General features: G+C 38.0%; 1 protein-coding gene across 12 annotated transcripts in view; it reads right to left on the minus strand.

Moving 5' to 3' along the window:
* The window catches only part of C9orf72 (C9orf72-SMCR8 complex subunit), a 47,202-nt gene that overhangs the window by 22,349 nt on the left and 4,600 nt on the right, over nt 1–20,253 (minus strand). For 5 of the 12 annotated variants that reach the window (XM_020973024.2, XM_020973029.1, XM_020973026.2 and 2 more), the window contains one exon: nt 6,553–7,041. In XM_020973024.2, the coding sequence (XP_020828683.1) occupies nt 6,553–6,996 (444 nt within the window). In that variant the 5' untranslated portion in view covers nt 6,997–7,041. Of the gene's footprint in view, nt 1–6,552; nt 7,042–9,305; nt 9,399–19,374; nt 19,459–20,253 lie in introns of those variants that run through there. The other 7 variants (XM_078152843.1, XM_078152842.1, XM_078152840.1 and 4 more) reach the window with 3 other exon arrangements.

A 20,253-nucleotide genomic window follows, 5' to 3' on the forward strand; every position in this document is an offset into this window, starting at 1 on the left:
AACCTCCAATCCTTCCAGTCTCCCAGTTTTCACCAGCCATCACCCTTGAACTGGCTACACTGTCCTCCCTTCCCTATCCTGACCCTATGTTCAATTCCACACTACCCTCTGCATTCAAACCTCTTACAACTTTAAAACTAATCATGCCTTGCCGAATGATTACTCTCACAATCTACTTCCATTGCTCTTAATGTGCTGCTAAGATGGAGCTGGAGAATATTACAAAATCCTACTGTCTAGTACATTACAAATTTATGTTATCTAATTTCACCTTGGTCTTCAATGTAGCAAAGTAATTTATATTTCTTCCTAGTCAATTTGCAATCTCACTCGCTATAGCAGGTTTTCTAAACATTCTCATGGTCCCTCAAGCTTCCCTCTGCACCCTGTCCTCTACCCTCTCAATTAAGAATGTTTTCACTATATTCTTGACCAGAAAAAAAAGAGGCCATTTGCTAAGAGCTCTCTCTTTTCCCTTCCTCATCAAATCTCACTCGGTTATTTTTTCCATTATCACCTCCCCTCACATGAAGGTGGTCTTTCTTCTCATATATGCAAATTCCTCTGAATGCATCCTTGTACCCATTCTTTTCTTTTTTTCAAACAGACTGATCCTCCCTCCCTTTCCCTCTCTTTTTCCTCTCTCTCATTCTGCCAAGATAAAATCAGCTTGGAAACTCATGCCTCCTCAGTATTTCCTGCCCTTGGGGTCCTTCTCTCTCTCACATTGGAGAGGGTGGAGGATGAACACTGAAGAGCTCCTCAAAGCCTCTATGTCATCCATATTTAAGGATGGCACCCCAGGAATTCCCATCACCTCCCACCCAACTGCTTCCTTGGATTTCATTATCATCAGAAACACTGTATTCCCGGTGCCTAGCAGTACCTGGCACATCTGTTGTTGTTCAGTTGTTTCAGCTGTGTCTGACTTTTTGTGATCCTATTTGGGGGCAGAGACACTGGAGTGGTTTTCCATTTCCTTCTCCAGCTCTTTTTTTACAGAAGAGGAACTTAAGCAAACAGGATTAAGTGACTTGTCCAGGGTCACATAACTAGTAAATATCTGAGGCCAAATTTGTACTCATGAAGGTGAGTCTTCCTGATTGCAAGCCAAGATCGCTAGCCACTGTGCCACCTAGCTGACTGGCACATAGGAACTTAATAAATATTTACTGACACTGTCTCTTTCTTCCTATTTCCCCTCCAGGTCTCTCTCTACTCCAATCCCAGCTTAGTTGCCACAATGATTTTCCCAAACTGCAGGTGTGACCATGTCATCTTCCCTCCCTCAGTAAACTCTAGTGTTTCCTATTATCTCGAGAATTAAAAATAAAATTTTTATTTGGCATCTAAAAAGCTTCACAACCACCAGTGATATTTGCCTCCTTGCTGTTCCCCACATATTAGGATACTCTATCATTCAGCTTTTACTGGCTGTCTCTTATGACTAGAATGCACTGCCTCCTCATCTTCACCTCCCAGCTTTCCTAGCTTTCTTCAAGTCTCAGCTAAGTCTCATGCTCTGCAAGAAGACTTTCCTATTACTATTTAATCTTAGTGCCTTCCCTCTGAGATTACCCCCAACTTATCCTGAATATACCTTGTTTATACATAAAGCTTTTTCCCCCCACCTTGTTCCCCCTATTAGACTGTGAACTACTTGACAGCAAGGACTGTTTTCTAAGTGGCCAATTAGATAGGGTGCTAGATGTGGAGTTAGGAATACCTGAGTTTAAACCAAGCTTCAGATATTCATCATGTGACCCTGGACAAATCACTTCTTTCTGCCTCAGTTTCTCCAAATGTAAAATGGAGGCAATAATAGCACTACGTTTCAGTATTTCTGTGAAGTTTAAAATAAATATTTGTAAAGCATTTAGCATGGTATCTGGCCCGTAGTAGGTGCTTAATACATGCTAATTTCCTTCCTTCCTTCAGATCCCTAGGCTTAACATAGTGCCTGGCATATAGTAGGTATTTGAGAAATGCTAGCTGATCGACTACTTAATAGAAGCTTGTTGAATGACACTAAGGATAGTGGGCTATCAATAATCAAAAAAATTTTAAGTAGTCAATCATTATTTTAACAAATATTTGCCAAGTGTTTACTATCTGAAAGTCATCTAAGAGATGCTGTGGGTGATACAAATAAGTATAATGCATGGTCCAGCCCTCAAGCAGCTTATAATTTGAGTGGAAGATTAAAATACATATACATAAAAGAGTGCTTACAATACCAGAAAATAAATGCTAATTGCTTAATGTAAGGAAAATTTTGTGTCTGAGCTAACATTTAATTTTTGTGACATGCAAAAATTACTCCCTGAATATGAAAACTGATGCTTCTCTAGGTGTAAAAAAAGTTCAGAGAAGAGAGAGATAAGGAAAATGGGATTTGACTTAGATCTCAAAAGACCAGAAAGAAGTTGTTGGGATGTAGATATTTATATCCTTAATTCTTATGATCCTAAAATATTACTCAGTATAGTTATCTGCTGTAAAAACAAAATAAAACAGTTATTCTTCAGTACCAATTAAACCAAACTGAGTGGAAGCAAAATGTTATTAGAATTCCTAAAACTAAGCCTGCAGAATGACTGAATAAGGAATACAGTTGGATGCTTCCAAAACAAAGGGAAAATTGTTTTTTCCTTTACAGATCTGAATCAAAACACTTTCAAGAAATTAAAGGTTGGGGATATACCTTTGTTATTTTTTACCTCATCATATGCTGAAGAAAAATAAAAGTTGAGTTGTTTTTTCCTCACTGACTACAAATTATCATCAAGTTATAAGCAACATACTACTTTAAACTTTAAGCTGAACTATTAAGAAAATTTAGAGTTTGAAATCACTTTAGATATAATCTACTCTAACTCATTAATTTTTATAGATGAGGAAATTGAGGACCAAGTTTCATTGCTATTTAACAAAAGTTTTCTATTTCAGACCAGTGGTCTTTCCCAACATTGCACAATCCATCTGTTGCAATGATTTCTAAATACTTATGCTCATCTGCTCTAAATAACATTCTGTTACCACATTCCAAAGAAACCCCCTGAATACTGTTTTACTCCATTTGAGATTACTGAGGTTCATCTCTGCCCCCTACATATCCTATTAACAAAGCAAGCCCTATTTACAAAATAAGTAATAAACACAGATTTCATTACTCTAAAATGGGAGTCTTACCATTTGGAGAGGAGGGGGCATGAATCCTACTCAGAATGTTTTCAAATGATTAAAATATATAGGATTGCAAGTGAATGTTGAAAACTAAAACAAATTATAAAAAATAAAATATATAGGATTGGAAGAGAAGTCAATTATATGGAAATACGGTTTTAAAAAGAAAAAGTTCATGGGATCCAGGTTAATAATCCCTAGTAAGGAGTAGCTAAACTCAGATAAATGGAGAGTGGGTCTTAGAATTAGTCAGGAAGGTGCAGGTAGGTGGCGCAGTGGATAGAGCAGTGGCCCTGGAGTCAGGAGGACCTGAGTACAAATATGACCTCAGACACTTGACATTTACTAGCTGTGTGACCCTGGGCAAGTCACTTAACCCCAACTGTCTCACCAAAAAAAAAAAGGGAAAAAAAAGAATTAGTAAGGCCAGGGTTGTGGTTTATTATGACCTATGTCTTTTCCTGTTTTACTGGTCACGTAGAACCTAACAGTGTTGTAGGCAACTCTCATAGTTACAGAAGGAATTTCCTCACTGGGAATTCTCTACAGCAATAAAATCACAGGTCACGACTAAATGAAGAGATGTTACTACCGAGAAAAACAAATATATTTTAGAGAGATCTGATTAAATGATTACTAAAAAATATAAGTATATAGCTTTTTTTTTTAACGTTAGTGCAAGAATGGATAACTCTCCCATAGCACATTTCTTGGGATCATGTAATTACAGAAAACTGAGTTAGATGAACTGTGGGTCAGAACTAGTATGGAAATGCTTTTATTCCCAGGTAAAGCTTTGGCTCTAGGCACGCTCTCAAGAAGACAGAATTTCCAAACAAGCTGCTTTTATTTGAGTTCCATTTTTTTTTAAAAGGTAATGCTTATTCAAGAATATCCTTTCACAGCTTATGAAAACAAGTAGAAAATAATACCATAGCACTCCATCATGAGGTATTGCATGCTACAACTAAAAAGCAACATATCAGGAAAAAGTACAAACACAGAATTTTAATTTTTTTTAAAAAAGACTTTATTACTACTACTAAACCATAAAATGAGAAACAACACTACTACTAAGCTACATAATGAGTAAAATGTGTAGAAAAAAGAGCCCTTACTGATTTTAGAAGACAACAATGCAGGAGTGCAGTGTTTAGAATAAAGCAACATTTGTTTTTTTCTTTAAGGCAATTGAGGTTAAGTGACTTGCCCAGGGTCACACAGCTAGTCAGTGTCAACTGTTTGGTCTGAGGCCGTGTTTGAACTCAGGTCCTCCTGACTTCAGGGCTGGTGCTCTAGTCACTGTGCCTCCTAGCTGCCCCTATGAATTATGCAACATTTGAATATGTTGAATAAGATGAATAAATTCATGAGAACGAAGGTGTGCCATTTGCCCTCTATACATTATCCAAGGGAGCAACCCTGACAGAGAATGGACCTACCAACTTCCAGCCAATTCCACTTACAGGACAGATAAGCCAGCCTAGCTGAAATAACAAATCACGCTTTTGGAGCAGTAGGCAGCACGTACCAGGACAGCCAATTCACTGGCACCATCAACTGCCTTCTCAGACCTAATGGAGACATTAAGGACCTTGAATATTCTTAATACCAAAGTCCTTACCATTGTCAAATGGTTCATTATCAGAAATGTATATGGCTTTAACTATGGAAATAATACGTTAAAGAAAATATATTAGCACTTGCTTTGATACTGCACTATAATGACCATGCGATTTTTCCATCTGTCTTTCAGATGAAACTTCCTGTATGTCACCTCCCGTTGGAATGAGCTCCCTGACAGCAGAGACTGTCTTGCTTTTCTACTATATCCACAGGACTTTGCATCATGCTATGTACATAAGTGTTTAATAAATGCTTTTTCATTCATCATTCATTCCTTAAAGATTTCCAGAGTCTCACAAAAGCAGAATATCTTCTAAAGGGAGTATGAAGCCTAACACCATTCAAACCACAAAGTGTTAAATATATTCAAAAGGAAATGCCAGTTAATTTCTGTCTATTGTTTAAATTTAAGTGAATTTAACACATGTATATATGCATGTACATTCTTTTATAAAAAGGAGACATAATAAAAGCCAGTAATCAAAAAAGGGAACCTATTTTAAAACTCCTATAGATTATAAACATAAGTTCAGTTTTTATAATGTTCAGAACTCCTGGAAACAGGATTAATGTTTTGACATGAATAGGTTTCCACCCCAGATGAGAAGAAATGAGTTTCAAAATTGTCCAATCTTTCAAAAAAGTGGTCAAAAAATGAAACCCAGATATAATAGAAAAATAAAACTTTCAATGGACTTTCAATAGCTTAGTGAGGAAGTGAAAAATAGCAAAAATATGCCACTTAGGGGATGATACTTTTCTAAATTACAGAAACAGTTTAATATTTTATTCTAAACTCCAAATTCAGATGCAATTTCTTTTCCCCACCAAGCCACTAATTAAAACTATCTTTTGAAGTGCTGAGAATAACTATCTTTCTACTTAGCTATCAAATAGTGTTCAATTGGGCACTATATTTTCATAATGACAAAGAATTCTAAATAATGATAAACATAAGTACTATCATAATGACAAAGAAAAATATTTCAACCAAGTTAAGTAAGATTACAGCAGGTGTAGAGTAGGTAAAACATGAGGATATTTTGAGGAAACATCTTTGTATAAAACAAAGATGGAATACTAAAAAGCTAGGTGTAATAGTAGAGTATAATATGAATGATCTAACATGAAATGTCTAAACTAGCATTTGGTAGTTTAGGATTACAAAAGGTCCAACTGACTTTAATAGTATTAAAATTATTATCTTTTTTTGTTCCTCTTATCTCATTTAAGAACTTTTCTGTTTCCAAAATTCTTCCCTTGAAGAAAGCATATCTGGTTCTATTTTCATCCTTTAAACCTATTCTGTTATTATTTATGAAACACTGACATTTCTTGTTTGTTTTTTTTTGTTTTGGCTAGGCAATGGGGTTAAGTGACTTGCCCAGGGTCACACAACTAATGAATGTTATGCGTCTGAGGCCAGATTTGAACTCAGGTCCTCCTGAATCCAGGGCCACTGCTCTATCCATTGGCTACCTAGCAGCCCCCTTATTTCTTTTAAGCAATCCTGCAGTGGGCTAGGATTACTTGGAGTCAGGACTCCTGCACTCAAGTAGTAGCTACTGAACCCTGGGCAACTTACTTAATCTCTCAGTGATTTAGGCAACTAAGACTAAAAAAACAAAGCAAGTGCTGATCGGCATGGATAGAGGGAATCACAAAATTGAATCCATTGGTCAAGACCAAACATAATATAATACTAAGGTAAATAAAATGCTGGACTCAAAACCTACTCACCTTATGCATCCATATCCTTCCCTTCCGGATGATGTGTGTTAATCTATCAACACACACTCTGTGAAGAGGAAGGTAGAAACTGAGTTCAGTTTGTGGAAGTATTATTGACAGTCCATATGTACTCCTATCGCCATTCCAGTTTCCATCAAAGATTAATGAAACAATAATTACTCCTTTTTCAGACAACACAAAAAACTTCACATCTATGGCTCCACTCTCTGCATTCCGAAGGATTTCTCCATTTAGAGTATGGTTAGCAAGAAAAGTTATTTCTCCATCACTGAGAAGCAGCTGCTGTATCTTGGGAGCCCAAATGTGCCTTACTCTAGGGCCAAGAATGTTGTCCCAGTATGCAAAAGTAGCTGCTAGTAAGGGTGAATCACCACTTAAAGCAATCTCAGTTTTGGCAACGGCTGGAGATGGTGGTGGACAGAGAGTAGACATGATTGCATCCTAATTGTCACATTATCACAACGTTCAGGCGACAATCTAAAAAATGAAATTGAAAAAAAAAATAAGACAGATGTTAAATTTGTCTTTTTTCAATCTTCAAATTAAAAAAAGTCATAGTTAACAGCTGATTTTGACTCAGCCTTCCCCTTTTTTTCGTTCCTTAAAGGAAAGAGATTTTCAAGTGTGATTTCTATTTAAATACTGATAGAAAAACAGATTTAGGATAATATATACCATAAAATATATTCAATAAATATTTTTAGATAAAGCTAACAAATTCACTTTCCTGGAAATAAACTCAAATATCCAAACAGAATCAGAACCAGGAAATAATGAAAAAAGAGGTCTATAAATCTCATGAAGATTTACATACCTGGACCCTTAATGGCTTACTCAGAACGTGTTTACTCCTATCTTATAGAAATCTAGTATGCATGGTTACATAGCCTCCCCATGATCATAGAAGATTAAAAGTAGAAAATTAGAAAAGGTGGGATGGTATGAGGCAGGTTGTGAAAGTAGCCAAAATATGAGACTTGACAAAAATCAATCAAAAGGATTATTAAAAAGCAGGCAAAAGTATAAAAAAGTAAGTGGTGAGAAGGGTAATTGTGCAATATAAAGGAAAATAGCACTATAACATCAATTGACCTTAGGGACACCACTTTATTACAGATAAGCTAATTGACACTTATAATAATCATACTGCATAAAAAGTGTGAAAGGGACTTCAAAGATAAACTGACTAGTCCTCCTTATTTTTGAGATAAGACTTCTGAAACTAAGACAGAATAAATGAATTTGCCTATGCACACTGTTAGTGGCAGTCTGGATCCAGTTCTTCTGATTCAGGTAGTTTTGTTTTTAATTATTAAACCAAGCTCTCAGTATATGAATAATGTTATGTATCTTTTACAGGCATACCTCATTTTATTGTGATTTGAAGATACTGTGTTATTTAGTTTGTTTTTTTCAGATTAAAGTTTTGTGGCAACCCTGTGTCAAACAGGTCTATTGGCACCATTTTTCCAACAGCATGTACTCACATCCGCGTTTCTGTGTCACATTTTGGTAATTCTCATGTTTCAAACTTTTTCATTATCATTTTATCTATGACTTGTGATCTGCGATTACTGATCTTTGCTGTTATTATTGTAATTGTTTTGGGGCACCACTAATCGCACCCATAAAAGATGGCAAACTTAATAATTGTTGCATTTGTTTTGACTGCTCCCCAACTGGCCACTGCCTGGTCTTTCTCCCTCTCTCAGACCTCCCTATTCTCTGAGACACAACAATATTGAAGAATATTACATAAACAGTGGCAGGTTTTGAGAGGACTGCCTCCAATTTTTAAATAAGTTCTACTTTGGGTAAATGCTATTAAACAGCATCATATGCTACAGAGAATTGTTCATGAAAGAGAAAGTCAATTGATGGGGCAAATTTCACTGTTGTCTTATTTTAAGAAAATGCCATAGCCAACCCAACCTTCAGCAACCACCACCCTAATCAGTCAGCAACCATTTGCATTGAGGCAAGACCCTCCACAAAGAAAAGATTACGAGTCACTGAAAGCTCAGATGAAGGTGAGCATTTTTAGCAATAAAGTATTTTTAAATTATTTCATTAAATATTTCCCAAACACATGTAAGATTTTTAAAAATAATCACTGTCTAAACTTTTGAATTTCAAATTCCCTCCCTCCTTCCCTCATGCTCCCTCCTTGAGAAGAAACTGGTTTTGATTAAACATGTGAGGTCATATAAAACATACTTCCATATTAGCCATGTTGCAAAACAAAACAAAATAAAGTTCTAAAAATAAAGAAAGCTTAAAAAAGAAGCGTATTTCAATCTGCATTCAAAATTCATCAGCTGACTCTGAAGGTGGAGAGCATTTTTCTTTCATAAAAGTAGCTAAGTTTTTCTTTTTTTTAATGTAAAATAGAAACTAACTTTATTTCTCTGGAAGAAGCAGATATGTGGAGGTTGGACAAGAGCAGCAACTTTGGCAACAGAGGTTGTTGGGGAAAAACAAAACAGAAGTGAGCAGGGGTAGGGAGCACTGGTCTCCATGTCAGCTGCCAGTATCTGTTCCTTTTTGCACATCCTGGGGTTCTATCCCCACCCTGGAACTGGGCTTGCACCCTCCCTGCCTTCAACATCCTGAAATTCTTGACCTTAGGTGACAGTCGCCCTCACCCCAGTTACCCCAACCACAGGAACAGAATCGACAGCAATCTGTATCCTAAGTGCTCTCTCCCCCATAACAATCAAGCCTGACTCATGGCAACACACCTGCTGGGAAGCTAGCAGGCTCCACTGAGGTGACCAAAGCATTGGGTTCTCACTCCTGCCCTCACAGCCCCCACCGACGCCTTCCTTCAGCTTCTGTAGGAACAGGAAATGCCAGAGAGACAAGCAGACAGGCTTGGGGTTTTCCCCATAATCTGGACCCTAAAGGGAAGTGAGGCATCACAACTGATAAAAACTGAAAGGGCCAGGGGAAGGGGGGGCACTTGTGCCTGGAACTGTCTTTTGCTCTCCCTCAGACCAGCTCTGCATGCCTCCTCACCCCCTTCCTTGATGTTCCCCCTCTGTTGTCCCTCTGGAATGGCCAAGGGAGAAGCAGATGGATGGAGGACTAGAGCTAGCACTGTGGAAGGATGGTCGTCCCCTCCAGGTCTCCTTGCTCCTTCTAGCTCCTCTCTGCCTATCTGAAGAAGTGGAGTGATGGGGGAAGAAGGTAGTAGCAGCAGGTTTCCCCAGGGCCCTCCCTGGCCCCTGCTGTGCAGGACAGGCTCAAACAATCCTTCAGGCAGACTAACAGAATCCCCCACCCCTTAAGTCAGACTCTCAGGCTCCCCCAGAACTGTCATCAGCAGTTATGGTGGATGGGACCACCAGAATCTAGCATGTAGCAGCTAGCCTGCTCTAGGTTCCAATCTAACATCTCCAACATCTTATGGCACTCCTGCCTTGGCCACAGACCTAGGCAAAGTATTTTTAAAAATAAGGTATGCACGTTGTTTTTTTAGACCTGATGCTATTGCACACTTAACAGACTCCAACACAGTGTAAGCATAACTTTTATATACACTGGGAAACCAAATAAATTCGTGTGACTCACTTTACTGAGATATTTGCTTTATTGTGGTGGTCTGGAACCAAACTCAAAATATCTCAGAGATATGCCTGTCCTCTAAGAGCATCACTGATAACTACAGCAAATTGTATGTAAGTCAAAGTTATGGAATTACTAGGAAGACAACTCTCTAAATCATTTTGCGCCTTATCTTGTGCAGGTCGACACTTGTCTTTCCTAAATTGTCCTAACACGCAGAAGGCATTCCTCTTGTTCTTCAACTATCTGAAAAATACCAGTTTACTATGCAGGTTGCCTGTCTACTACCTCTCATCCCTCTTCCACCTCCTTTTCTGGTCATGTGACCAAAGATCGCCTCTCATTTATAATAGCATATATCTGTCGCGTCTTTCTGTTGCCTTTTTAGACCACCAGAAATTTTCATTGTTCTGACATTGTGTTATCCCACATATCTCCCACTGGGAGAATGAGTATTAGAGAACAGTTTCATAGAAGCACACATTTTAGGATCAATGAAAGCACTATATAATCAGGCCCGGTCTGATTTTCCCATCAAATATGGGCCCACAGACTATAATTTAATGCACAACAGTTGATGGGACCACCAAGCAAAATAGTATATAGAGAAAATCCAGGACAGAACCCTGAGTCACACCTATGAGTCAGATGGTGTGATCTGGAGAAGGATCCAACAAAGGAGACAGAGAAGGCATAATCAGATAGGTAGGAGGAAAACCAGGACAGTGATGTCCCAAAAACTTAGAATCAAGGAGGAGAGCATGATTAATAGTGCCCAAGGCTACAGAGAAGTCAAGCAGCAGAATGAGATTGAGAAAAAGCCATTGGACCTTTGGGCAGCTATGTGATAGAGCACCGGGCCTAGAATAAGGAAGAAATGAATTCAAATCCAGCCTCAGATACCTATTAGCTACGTGACTCTAGACAAGTCACTTAACCATGTTTGTCTCAGTTTCCTCATCTATAAAACGAGCTGGAGAAAGAAATGATAAACCATTCCACTATTTGCCAATAAAGCTCCAAATGGGATCATGAAAAGTTGGACACAATTTTTAAAAATGACTGAACAACAAAAAAAATCTTTGGAGGGAGGAGTTTTGGTGGAATGTAAGGTCAGAAACTAGACTATGTTAAAAAAAAAGTGTGAGAGAAAAGTGGAGGCACCTACTGTAAACAGCTTTTTTAAGGAGTTTATCCATAAAGGGTAGAAGAGGTATAGGACATCAGTTAGTGGCGATGGAAAGACCAAGTGAGAAGGGTTCTTTTGAGAATGGAGGGGACATGGACATGTTTGTAGGAAATGAACTGGGAGAGACTGAAAATAAGTGAAAGAATGGGGATGACAGAGGTGGCAATCTGTCATGGGAAAAGAGATGAGTTAGAATGGGACTGCTTGAGCTGGTAGTGGGGTTAAACTTAGTAAGGGTTAAGACCACTTTATCATGTGAGACAGGGATGAAGAAGACAAAGTTGCAGAAAACATCTGAATGATAAGAGATGAGAAAGAGGGAGGAGGGTGCTTACTGCAAATGGCCTCAATTGTTTTCTGTAAAATATGAGGAAAGGTTCTCAACTATGAGGGTGGGAGAAAGAAGAACCATGGGAAGTTTCAAGAGGGATGAAAAGGTTTAAGGATGAAAACAACAAGTGTAGGAAACCATGGGTGGTGGGAGTGAGCCAAGGCTGCAGCCTAGCACAGCACAATTATCGAAATGATAAAGGGCCTGGAAAGTCAAGAGTACAACACAGAACTGAACTGGCTCCACAAAGGGCAAAGATGGGTTAATGAGAAAGTGGATAGTATGGGGGAGATGGCCTGTGAGAGAACTTACAAGTCAAGGAACTGGAGATCATTGTACAAATAAAGAGTAGGGTTATGTAAAAGAAGGCAGGGGAAGTGGTGGGAAGCCAATAGATTATGGCTGGATAAGGGGATTTTGGAATTTTTAAACAAAGAGATGGTACATTTGTGGGTGAGAGCAAGATCACGTGTGTGACCACTTTTGTGTGTAGCTGCGACAGGATGGAAGAATAGATCATGTGAGGTGAGTACAGGTTGGGCAACAGAGTGAGGGAGGATCAATATGTACGTTGAGGTCTAGTATGAGGGAGTAGAATCTAGAATTAAACCCATGGCTTCTAGCTCTAAATCTAGTGCTCTTCCCACAATGATGGAATTAAGTCAATGAGTTTTCTATCAAGCTGCAAGTCTGGGTATCAAATCAATCTTTTTTGAAAAATTATGGATTTAAACTAAGGAAAACAAGTATTGCAAGGCTCAGTGCAGTAAGCATAACACTATCTGCTTATGAGAATTTGGAGAACCCCACCACAGATACGGAATCTTATATTTGGACTCAGCACAAGTTATCTTCTCTGTCACCAGTGAACAGCTCAGATGAGCCTGTCCCTCCTGTTTTTATTCCTCACTTTGTTCAGGTCATCAAATAAAATTTTCTTGTAGTTGAATCTGTGATAGAACTTCATATTATTTTTACATATGTAAGGAAGACTTATTAAGCAAAATCTTTAAACTTCCTTTGGGCCAAAGACTTTTTAAAAATCAACTAGCATTACAAGATCAGATATGGTCTGCTCTATAAAATCAGTTACTAAAACATACCTATTCCCTCTAAAAATTTTGTTATTCTAAACTTACTAAACATGAACATTACCCTATATAAAAGAACAGAAAAAAAGGAGGATACTTAGGTAACCACAAATCCCTTTAAGGTACAGGTTTTTTTAAAGTATATAATTCAACATGCTAAATTCCAAAAGCTTCACTTTTTTGCCCTCTGACACTCCCCTCCCCAGCCTTATGTTCTGAGTATTTTTAAAAAATGTCTTGTTGATGCTTTTTTTTTATGTGGTGGGGGCACTGCTACTGTTGAGCCCTCTTTTCCCACTCCTCATAAATAAAAATCCCTCACTTGTAAAAAGTAAAATAAACAAAAAAAAAAAAAGGGAAGGAAGAAAGAAAGGAAAGGAAAACATAGCCAGGCAAATCACATCTATTCACTGATGAGCCATGTCCAAAAAAGCAAAACTCCTTCTTAATCTTTACTGTATCATCTCCATGAAAAAGTAGGAAGCACATTTCACTGGTCCTGTGGAGTTGTAGTTAATCACTGATCAGAGTTCTTAAGTCTTTTAAAATTGTTTCTCTTTACAATGTCAGTCCCTGTATAAATTGTTCTGGTTCTGCTCACTTCACTCTGTATCAGTTCTGAGATTTTTTCTAAATATGTCCTTTTTGCAATTTCTTATTACAATACAATATAATAATAATCTATTCCATTAACATAACATAATTTGTTCAACCATTGCTCAAATGATGGGCATCATTTCTGCAGGTTTTGCTGTAACAAAAGGTGCTACTATGAATATTTTTGTAATATGGGCCCTGTCTCCTCTGTGTTATCTCTTTGGGGTAGGCCAAAGGGTATGCACAGTTCAGTGACTTTGAGCAGCATATTTCTTAAACTGCTTTCCAGAATAGCTAGATTAATTCAATCCTGCCAACTGACCATCAGTGAGCCAACTGACCTCTTCAGGAATTGTCATTTTCTCCTGTCATCTTTGCCAATCTAATGGGTTTGATATGGAATTCAATTATTTTAAAGTGAATTTCTCTTATTACATTGATTTAGAACATTTTTGATGTGACTGTCAAAAACTGATTTGTCTTCTTTTGAAAACTACCTGTTTATATACTTTGGCTCTTTACTAGAGAACGTCCAGCTTTCTAACTTCATTAAGAATATCTTTCACATGTACACAGAACAATCATAATGTTGTCAGTTGCCTGTGTCTTCTTTGGTCACAGTTTTTTTTCCCAATTGAATATCATGGCAGAAAAAAAGATCTCTAAGTTACTTATATAAGGGTTTCTTATATATTTATTCTAGTACACTCATTTTTCTAGATTCCCTCTTAAGGGTACTGACAGTTCCTAATATAAGCATATCAGGTATTGAGGTAGTTGAGAGACATATTATGGTAGTTCCATTATGATCAATGAGAAAAGAAGACAGAATTATAGAACAGATTATATAGACTATTTTTTACATTGTTTTGTGTTGTATTATAAGATACTGTTTCTAATATTCTACCTTTTTCTTCCATAACACTTTTCAAATAAGCTTGTATTCTAAGCCAATTTTGTACTTAGCTCCAAATTTTTTTGTTTACCAAGAATGCTGTCTGCTAGCTAAGGTGGTTTTAAAATCTTTACCTCTTAACTGCAACTCCTGTTTTTCATTCATTAAACTTTTCTATGAAATGGAGATAGGTAATACCTTTAGTTTCACCAATTTCCCATTTTTCAAAGTATACACTTTAGTACACCTGGTTGGAGTTGCTGTAAGTAATGGCATTTATTTTGATCACTGATCACACATGTTCAGTTGCTTCTGAAATGAATGCTACAATTGTAATTAGTCTTTCCCTGTCTATGAAGATTAAGTCATTTTCATTTTCTGTGATGCTCAGTGCTTGTCATATCTAGTGCCTATTCAGAAACTTTTCCAATAAAATACTCATGATGCAAAGGCATGAGGCTTCTGAGTGGTCTCTTAAAACTGATCTACTTCTTAATTCTGAACCATATTTTCACCATGTTCCCTCATGCCCACCTTTATATTGAAATCACCAATTATAAAGTGTCTTAGTTTGGAGGCATTTTTTCCCTATTTCTCCATACACTGCAATAGACAATGGCATACATCCTAACAATTCTTCATAGTAGTGTGTTTGCTTATGTTCATCAGAAAAAAGGTAGAGTGAGACTCTTATGAAGTGTTCTATAAAATGTTTAATCATTCAAAAGATATTAATTAGCCACCAATAGTGCTGTGGTCTGAATACCATGCTGAAACCAAGGAAAATACAGTTTAGATAAAAGCTATGCCCTCATGGGACTCACAGTCACAAAGGGACATAATGGGGGGAAAAAAGATAATTATAATATTACATATCTCTATCAAAGCACATAGTAGGTGCTTAAATTCGTGTTGAATTAAAAATGAATTGAAAAGTTAGAAAAGCAAGGATCAGGTGAGGTCTGAGATAATGATGAAGTATTACTGCAGGGTGAAAGAGAAAAAGGAAAACTTCCTAGAAATGGCATGGGAATTGGATTTCAGAAGACAAATAGAAATTCAAAGAGAGAGAAGGAATGGTTAATGGATAACTGCAAGCAAAGAAGACAGAAGAGCATTCTGTATTTTGGGGGACTGGAAGATATATGAAAGACAGATTGGAAGACAGTATACGCAAGTGGAAAGCCCTGTCATAAGGCTATGCAAAAGTCTAGGTGAATGGTAATGAGGGTTTACACTAAGGTGATGACTTTGGGAAAACAGAAGAGACACACGTGAGGGATGTTGTGGAAATGGAATCAATAGGACTTGGTAATTAACTGGACATAAAAGGTGAACAAGTGAGAGAAGTACTGTGTGTTCAGAACAATGAAACCAGAGTTAAGAACATGGAAGATAGGGTGAAAGAAAGAACCATGGACAGAAAGATCAATGTCAAAAAGGGAAGCAGATTTAACAAGATAGTAAACTTAATTTGGCACATACTGAATTTGAAATGCTGGGGGACCATAATGGTTTCATTGTTATCATCATCACAAATAGAAGCTCATGTTTTAACACTTTCAGGTCTGCAAAGTACGTTATACCCATTATTTCATTTGATCTTCACTTTCTCACAGAGATACTTGCTGAGGTTCAGAAAGGGCTAGCACTTGGGTAGCACTGAAATCCAGGTCTCCTCATTTCAAGACCAACATTCTACAATACCATGCAGTCTGTCAATCCAGTTAGACACATCCTAAAAAGCAGCTGGAGATGAGATTTGGAGTTCAGAAGCCAGGTCTAGACCACAGACCTTGGTAAGCAACGTGAGAGTCAGTTATCTGCACAGAAGTGTCAGATGAAGTTAGTGGACAAAAATGAGACTGCCAAAATACAGGGCATAAAAAGAAGAGTGGCCCCAAAACAGACCCACATTAAGAGGTGAGGAAGATTCATAAGATTGTTACAGAGATGACCTAGTATAGCCTCCTCATAATTTTAAATATGAGGAAATAGGAAATGTCAAATAACTTGGCCAAGATCACAAAGCGAATAGACGAAATTTTAATGAACATTTATTAAGCACAATGTGCAAAGCACTGTTAAAGATGCTACAGATATAAAGGAGAAAACAACTTTCTGCCCTCAAAAGATTATCTCTTCTCTCCCTTCTGCTAGTTCAGTACTCTTTCCACTCAACTATACTGCCTCTTAGAAACAGAAGATCATTTAGGACAGGAGGATCATAAATTTAGGGCAGATGACCTTAAAGGCCATCTCATTTTTCCAAATAAGGAAACTGAGACCCATTGCATAAGGTCATATGGGCAATTAAGTAACAGAGCTGGGATCTGAGTCAGCACTCTTTCAAAGTGTGGCATCTCCGAAATCAAATAAAGATATGTAAAAAGATCAAGGAGAGAGAAGATGGAAAAAAGGTTGGTGGAACCCAGCAAAACTGAGTAGAATTCTTCAGGTGAAAAAATGGTCATTCAGTGAAACAGAAGACTTTCAAGCATTCTTGATGAAAAGACCAGAGCTGAATAGAAAATCTGACTTTCAAATACAAGACTCAAGTGCAACATGAAGAGGTGAACAGGAAAGAGAAATCATAAGAGACTTATTAAAGCTGAACTGTTTACATTCCTGCATGGAAAGATGATATTTATAACTCATGAGACCTTTGTCAGTATTAGGGTAGTGGGAGGGAAAAAAATTATATGTATGTATAGATAGATAGATAGATAGAGGACACAGGGTGAGTTGAAGATCAAGGGGTCATATCTGGAGAATAAAATTAAGGGGTGAGAGAGGATTATACTAGGAGGAGGAAGGGAGAGGTAGAATGGGGTACATTATCTTGCACAAAACAGACAAGAAAAGGTTCTTACAGTGCGGGGGAAAAGGGTAAGGTGAGAAGAAATGAGGGAATCTTATTCTCATAGGATTTGGCTTAAGGAGGGAATAACATACACACTCAATTGAGTATGGAAATCTGTCTTACTCTACAGGAAAATAGGGGAAGAAGGGGACAAGAGAGCAGGGGGATGATAGAGAGAAGGGCAGATTGGGAAAGGGGTAATCAGAAGGAAGTACTTCTGAGGAAGGACAGAGTCAAAAGAAAGAATAAATGGGGGGGCAGGATAGGATTAAGGAAAATAGAGTTAGCTTTTCATAAAATGTCTACTATGAAGTGTTTGCATAACTGCACATGTATGGCCTGTATTGACTTGCTTGCCTTTTCAATGAGGGTGGGTGGGGTAGGAGGGAGAAAAAGTGGAACCCAAAGTTTTAAAAACACATGTTTAAAAAAAAATGTTTCCACATGCAACTAGGAAATAAGAAATACAGGAAATGAGGTACAGATATCTATCTTGCCCTACAGGAAAATAGAAGGGGAAGGGGAAAAGAGAAGGGGGGGGAGAGACAGAAGGGAGGGCAGACTAGGGGAAGGGGTATTCAGAATGCATGCCATCTTGGGGTGGGGGGAGGGGCAAGATTGGGTGAAAATATGGAATTCAAAATCTTGTGGAAGTAAATGTTGAAAACTAAAAATAAATAAATTTATATTAAAAAAAGGTTAGTGTATTTGGCAATAAGGAGGTCATCTGTAACCTTCAAGAGAGCAGTTTTAGTAGAATGGTGAGTGTAGAAGACTTTCAAATGGATTGAGGACAGTAGATAATGAGGAAATTGAGATATCAGGTACATAGTCGAAAAAGGGAAGAAAAGGGGTGGGGTCAAAAACTTTTACAAAATTGTTTCTTCTTGCATTTAGGCACACATAAAACCAATTCCACCCACTTATGTCCAATCTACCTCCATGACATCTCCCCCTTTTTTCTACTTTCCTGGTGTAGATTCTCCCTTCCCTGCTGCAGGTCAGCAACTAATATGTAACTTACAGTTTCAGAGTGTTAACTGGGGCACTAAAATATTAAATGATTTGACCAATGTGTCACAGAGGTAGTATATTTAGAAGGTACTGGCTTTCTATCCACCATACCACAGTGCCTCATCCTCCATATTACCATCCTCTAACTGAAAATGTTCTTTTTGAAACTGAACTGAAACACAGCTGTGAGGAATGGCTCACAGTGAAGTTCCCTCATTAGTATCTCCTTGCTACACTCTTACCTCCCTGCTATGCTCCTATCTCTCTCCTGCACTCTGCCTGAGTGTGAGAGATGGCCTGCAGTGCAGTTCCCACAGACCTAAGTTTCATTCCTCCAGAAAGCCTTGAGTTAACTTTCCATTTCCCCCCCAAGAAGCTTCTATTTCTCCAGCACCACATCAGCATGGGTGGGGGAGCTTGGTGCCTGGTCGCTCCTACTTCCTAGTACACATATGCATCTAGTCCAAATGTGAGCATGTTTACTTCTATTGGTTATTAGCTGCCGAGTTTAGAATGTATGCCCTGAATACCCCGTCAAAGGAGAAAGGGGTAAGAGAGTGGGAGGGGGCATCTAGTTAGGAGATAAAAAGCCAAGGGTGTGGCTCCCAACTTGTACTCTCCTGGCTGGCAATAGCGACTAGGGGTGGTGCCCTTTCTCCCAAGAAAGCAATAAACTCCTTTCTGTTTTCTACCTTGAGAAGCCTCTGAGTTTTATTTGGAAAATGAGGATAGCTGTCCCACACAGCCAAACTTTATTAAATTAAGGGAAAATATTTTCCACCTGTAAAATTAAATGATTAGTAGTAACATAACGCTAATTACACACTATAATTGGTATAAAGAAAGGTAAAATTCATTTAAAATATTTATCATTGAAATCCTGTCAGGAGAAATGATCAGAGAAAATCAAGTCCTCCAATGAAGATGGCAAAAATTAATTTACAAACACATACTGTTGTACACCAGGATTGACTCAGGCTAGTTTGGTGGTTCAGGTTTCAAACTGGAATGAAATCAGAGTTAACAAAACAAAGCTTACTTACTTTAAACAGCATATACACATAGAAGTTTAGCAAACACATACCACTGATTAAGTTGGGCACAGTTTCCTGGAGTGTTCATGTCAATGGAGGAGCTACAAACTCCTCCTGGGCTGGCTTTTGTACTTATGTCACTCTGGCTCAATTAAGTCTAAGGATGATTTCACTATCTTTTAAGGAAAACCTAGTCTGGCCTATGTGGGGTCGGTTATAGTCCACCTACCGAGCAGGGGGTGTAGCAGACACTTCTATCATACATGGCATCTTCTTCTGTGATGAAAATTCACATTTGGAAATATGTCTGAAAAGACCAATGTAAGACCAGAGACCTTTTTTCAACATAATATACTACTCATACAGTTATCAGAGTGTATACTTTTTTTTTAAACATAAATTTATTTTTAGTTTTCAACATTTACTTCCACAAGATTGAGTTCCAAATTTTCACCCCATCTCACCCCTCCCCCCACCCCAAGATGGCAAGCATTCTGAATACCCCTTCCCCTAGTCTGCCCTCTCTTCTATCTCTCCCTCCCTTCTCTTATCCTCTTCCCCTTCTATTTTTCTATAGGGCAGGATAGATTTCTGTACCCCATTTGCTGTATTTCTTACTTCCTGGTTGCATGAGAAAACATTTTTTTTAAACATGTGTTTTTAAAACTTTGGGTTCCTCATTTTCTCCCTTCCTCCCACCCCACCCACCCTCATTGAAAAGGCAAGGAACTCAACATAGGTTATACATGTGCAGTTATGCAAAACACTTCCACAGTAGACTTGTTGTGAAAAACTAACTCTAGTTCCCTTAATCAGAAACTGAAAAAAAGTTCAAAGGTACTAACCAAAATCGTCAGATAAGAAGCATGAAAAAGTCTCCTGATTCTAGACCCAGCAATATCATTAACTACTTGAGGCAAAACACTTAACCTCTTTCCCCATAGGTTGCTTACAGGTAAAATAAGAGAGATATAATTATAATAGTAAATAGTAGCACTTATGTAGAGTTTATTTATTCTATTCTTCCTTTTGACCCTGTTCCTCCTCAGAAGTATTCGCTTCTGATTAACCCCTTTCCCAATCTGCTCTCCTCTCACCTTCTCCCCCT

Source organism: Phascolarctos cinereus, unplaced genomic scaffold (assembly GCF_003287225.1).
Source record: "Phascolarctos cinereus isolate Bilbo 61053 unplaced genomic scaffold, phaCin_HiC Scaffold_4;HRSCAF=312, whole genome shotgun sequence".
NCBI classification, from domain to species: domain Eukaryota; kingdom Metazoa; phylum Chordata; class Mammalia; order Diprotodontia; family Phascolarctidae; genus Phascolarctos; species Phascolarctos cinereus.